Source organism: Colobus angolensis, unplaced genomic scaffold, assembly GCF_000951035.1.
Source record: "Colobus angolensis palliatus isolate OR3802 unplaced genomic scaffold, Cang.pa_1.0 Scaffold34, whole genome shotgun sequence".
In the NCBI taxonomy this organism is placed as follows: Eukaryota; Metazoa; Chordata; class Mammalia; order Primates; family Cercopithecidae; genus Colobus; species Colobus angolensis.
In genome coordinates, this window is record NW_012116710.1 from 5,703,666 (window position 1) to 5,708,646 (window position 4,981).

Sequence of the window (4,981 nt, forward strand, 5' to 3'; positions counted from 1 at the left end):
GCTAATTTTTTGTATTTTTAGTAGAGATGGGGTTTCACCATGTTAGCCAGGATGGTCTCGATCTCCTGACCTTGTGATCCGCCAGTCTCGGCCTCCCAAAGTGCTGGGATTACAGGCTTGAGCCACCGCGCCCGGCCAGAGTTATGATTTTTAACAAAGTGGAAGCACCTAGGCCCAGCCGTGCTTCAAGCTGGATTAGAGCCAATACACTCCTCTTTGGCTTAAAAGCCAGTTCCAGTTGTGTTTCTTGCTACTTGTAAAGAAAAGATTTCAATAAATGGTTCAAGTGGCTGGGGATGGGAGGTCACTTGGGGCCAGGAGCCAGGCACAGTGGCCCAATCCTGACGGGAGACTCACAGCGTTCGCTCTGCATGTACCGGGCCACCCCTTCCAAGGTCAGTTCGTCCAGCAGACGCTCCTTCTGGCTGCCCAGGCTGAGCGTCTGGGAGAGTAAGTTCCGCAGGAAGTCCACTGGCCGGAGAGAAGAGAGACAGCGGCAGGATGGGCATTCAGCCAGGGGGCATGGATGTCTCCAGCACCCTGGCCCCAGCCCTGGGGTCCCCGGCCTCCCCACATCTAAAGGCACGAGGCCTGGCCCAGCCAGGAGCCTCCAGGAGCCTGCTCTGGCACTGGTACCCAACCCACTGTTACATACTTTGAACGTCACTCCTGATGGAGTTGAGGAGGTATCACCCACACCCCTGCCCTGAAATCCCCCCGCCCCCCAGAACCCTGCTCCCTGTCCTTCAAGGAAGATACTCACTGTCTGCTTCTCCACCAGCGGCTCCTCCCTCAGAGTCTGAATCTGAGTCCTGGAAGGGGTGGGGTGGGGTGGCCAGGCCGGAGAGGTGGGATTAGGGAGGGAGGAGAGGGGGTGATACCAGGTTTAGGGAAAAGGCTCTGGCAGGAAGGTGGCCTGAGGAAGCGTGGGGTGGTGGAGAGACTGCACTGGGGCTAGCTCGAGGGCTCTGGGACAGGCTGCCTGGGTTGGAGTCCTGGCCATGCCAGTCCCCAGGAGCACAACCTCATGAGAGTGGCTTTTCTTTTCTTTCTTTTTTTTTTTTTTTGAGACAGTGTCTCGCTCTGTCACCCAGGCTGGGGTGCACTGGCGCAGTCACAGCTCACTGCAGCCTCAACCTCCCAAGCTCAAGGGATCCTCCTACCTCAGCCTCCCAAGTAGCTGGGACCACAGGCGCATGCACTACGCCAGGCTAATCTTGTTTTGTTTGTTTTTTTGTAGAGACGAGGTCTCCCTGTGTTGCCCAGGGTGGCCTTGAACTCCTGGGCTCAAGCAAGTCTCCTGCCTCGGCCTCCTAAAGTGCTGGGATTACAGGCGTGAGCCACTGTGCCTGACTGTGACTCTGATTTTCTAAGTCTGGGTGTCCCTCACCTTGGAAAGGGAGCGTGGGTGCTGGGTGCGGCACCAGGGGCAGGGAGGTGCTCGGTAAGCGCTGGCTGTTGCTGTTAATATTATCACAGCCTGGGGTCTTCCCTTTGTCCCTGGGTCCCCTGCAGCATGGGCCTGCTGTCCCTTCCCAGCAGCTCTGGGGACCCCTGAATAATGTCCCAAGTCACTCTGGGAATGATTCCAATGCAAAGCTTCAGTGCTCACTGCAAGGACCTATGTGCCCCCTCCTGCTCGAGGCCCCAGACACTCTCTGCCAACCTCTCCAGCGACCTTTGAGTCCTTCCTCAAAGTCTCCCCTCAGCCCAGCTCTGGACTGGCAGGTCTCTGGGACTCTGTCCAGGGCCTCTCTGCTTTCTTTTTCCAGCTTCCTGGGGCTACCTGCCTCATCCATGCCAACGGCCTCTGCCCGTCACTCATGATACCATCTCTCTGCCCCCAGATCTGGGGTTCCTTGGCTTCTTGGACACCTTGCCCTAGGTGCCCCCCAGCCTCTCACTCCTACCATGTCCCAAACGGACCCTGGCATCTCCCCCAAACCCATCTTCCTCCCAGGCCTCATCTCAACGCGATCGTGGATCGTGCCGTCTCCCAGTCAGCCAGCTGTTTCCTGTACCCGCCTCCCTCCTCACTCTCCTGCTGCAGCGCTTCAGGTCCAGAGCATGTGCGCTTAGTCTCCTAAGGGGCTGTCTGCCAACTCCTTTTCCCTCCCCGGGGCTCCACCTGGTCCAGCCTGTCCTCTCCTCTGGGGGTCCTGCCCCAGCCTCTTCCCCCAGCCTCCCAACCTCAGTCTCCACCTCCCATCCACCCTGCTGCCCTGCATGTGAGGCTGTCTGGGTCAGCTCGCCCCGCTCCACTTCAAAGGCCCTTCTCTCTGGCTTCTCCAGTTTTCCCAGACATCTATGGAATTGCCAGGATGTCCACAAGGGCAGGGACTTTGCCTGGGTGCCCAGCACTGAGAACAGGGTCTGGCTCCTGGCAGGAGCTCCAGGAGCTCCTCCACCTCGGAATCAATGCCTGCTTCAGGCTGGACCACGGCTGGGCCCTGCAAGAGATTTCACCAAAATGCAGTTCTGACCAAGCCACCACCTCAGACAACCCCTTCCCCGGCCACTTACTGCTCTGCGTCCAAGCCTTTTTGAATAAGACCTTCCCTTCTAAACATATGACAATTTAAAAAATTGCTTTTTAAGACTGTGCAACTCCAGATGGGCGTGGTGGCTCATGCCTGTAATCCCAACACTTTGGGAGCCTGAGGCAGGAAGATTGCTTGAGGCCAGGAGTTCGAGACCAGCCTGGGCAACACAGTGAGACTCTGTCTCTATCTAAAAAGAGAGAGAGAGAGGCTAAGCGCGGTGGCTCACGCCTGTAATCCCAGCACTTTGGGAGGCTGAGGCGGGTGGATCACGAGGTCAGGAGATCGAGACCATCCTGGCCAACACGGTGAAACCCCATCTCTACTAAAAACACAAAAAATTAGCCGGGCGTGCTGGCAGGCGTCTGTAGTCCCAGTTACTCAGGAGGCTGAGGCAGGAGAATTGCTTGAACCCAGGAGGCGGAGGTTGAAGTGAGCCGAGATCGCGCCACTGCACTCCAGCCTGGGTGACAGAGTGAGACTCCGCCTCAAAAAAAGAGAGAGAGAGAGAGAGAAGAGAGAGTGAATATGAGAGAGAGAGAGAAAGAGAGATTGGACAACATCTGCAAAAACCTGGACCACACTCGCGTGTACTTCAATAACATATGGCTTGGGACACGTGCCTTGTAATTACCCAAGCCCGCCCTCATAAAGATAACCACTGCCAGCTAAGCTTAATGGTAATTACTCCAGTTTCCTCTGCATAAAACTAATTATTTTTACACAAATAGGTCATAGTACAACATCTTGAGTTTTCTGCAGAACGATATACTACAGACCTACCTAGTTTTAAAGATAATTTTTAAAAAAGAGACGGCATTTTGCTATGTTGCCCAGGCTGGTCTCGAACTCCTGGGCTCAAGTGATCCTCCTGCCTCCCAAAGTGCTGGGATTACAGGTGTGAGCCACCGTGCCCAGCCTCACCTCATTTTTCAGAGCAGCTACATAGTATTGGATTGTATGGGTGAACCATAGTTCATTTAACCCATCCACTAACAGCCATTTGGACTGTCTCCAGTTTTGCCCTGTGATGGACAATGCTGCATTTTACATCCTCGCATCTCTCTCTTTGGGACTGAGGATCCTTTTTAACATTCAACCTTTTTATCTGACATTGGTCGTGCTTTGGGGGCCAGGCGAGTGAGTTGCCACAGCCTAACAGGAGGCTCTTATATCCTTAGCAAGGCTCCACTGTGCATTTGTGAGGTATTCTGATGCCCGCTTCTGCACCACCCCACGTCTGAAAGGCAATCTTGGGGGTGTGGGTGGGCTGGCACTCTTGCAGGCTGTACACAGTGAGGCTGTGTGGAAGGCCTGTGCCCAGCATGTATCTGCAGCTTGGCCTAAGGGAGAGCTGGAGGTACTGATGCGGGGCCCTCAAACTCCTATGAGACTGCCTGTCCACCTCTCCTGGCAGCCTCTGGCAGGCGGTGTGCCCAGTGCTGGGGGACTCAAACCTTTCCCTGCTCCTCTAGCCGAGGGACAGGGGACAAGTGACTTAACAACTCTGCTTCAAATTCTGCATCTGTAAAATGGCCATGATAGGCATTTCTCTTCACAGGGATGCCAGGAAGATGAAGTGAGATGAGGCAAGGTTGGCACTAAACAGTGTGCACAGCTGGAGTAAGCCACCAGTAAATGCTAACCATGACTATAACGAGCTGACCACTACCAGCCACCCAGTTACGGAACACATCACACTCCTTCATGCCCCCAGGTCTTTGCACAAGCGATACCTGTTGTGTGGATCACCATTTCTCACCTTGTCTAAGAAAATTCTAAGTCACTCTTCACTTATACTGTGTCTGTATCTTGGTCTGACAGCTAGACCAGCCTGTGGATTCCTCCAGGGAATGGCCTGGCTGGAATCTTCTTTGACCCAGAAAGTTTTTCTCTGTGCTCCCACAGTGCCCTGAGTTTCTTTACTTTTCTTCCTTTTTTTCTTTCTTTTTTTTTTTTTTTTTTTGAGACCGTGTCTTGCTCTGTCAACCAGGCTAGAGAGCAGTGGCACAATCATGGCATGCTACAGCCTTAACCTCCTGGGCTTAAGCAATCCTTCCCCAACTCAGCCTCACGAGTAGCTGGCACTACAGGCATGCACCACTGCACATGGCTAATTTTTAGATTTTTTGGGGCCTCCCTATGTTGCCCAGACTGGTCTGGAACTCTTAGGCTCAAGCGGTCCTCCTACCTCAGCCTCCCAAAGTACTGGTATTACAAGCATGAGCCACTGTGTCTGGCCTGAGTTACTTTCTTCCTTTTTTACTTTTTAGAGAAAGGGTCTTGCTCTTTCACCCTGGAGTGCAGGCAGTGGTGTGATCTTGGCTCACTGCAACCTCCACCTCTTAGGCTCAAGCGGTCCTCCTGCCTCAGCCTCCCTAGTAGCTGGGACTACAGGTGTGCACTATCATGCCTGGCTAATTTTTGTATTTTTTGTAGAG

General features: G+C 53.9%; 1 protein-coding gene across 3 annotated transcripts in view; it reads right to left on the reverse strand.

Moving 5' to 3' along the window:
• SIRT2 (sirtuin 2) overlaps nt 1-4,981 on the reverse strand; it is a 28,008-nt gene that overhangs the window by 19,769 nt on the left and 3,258 nt on the right. For 2 of the 3 annotated variants that reach the window (XM_011952403.1, XM_011952404.1), the window contains exons 2-3: nt 760-812; nt 358-471 (exon numbers count right to left, since the gene is read on the reverse strand). In XM_011952403.1, the coding sequence (XP_011807793.1) occupies nt 358-471; nt 760 (115 nt within the window). In that variant the 5' untranslated portion in view covers nt 761-812. The remainder of the gene's footprint in view (nt 1-357; nt 472-759; nt 813-4,981) is intronic. The other variant, XM_011952401.1, reaches the window with a different exon arrangement.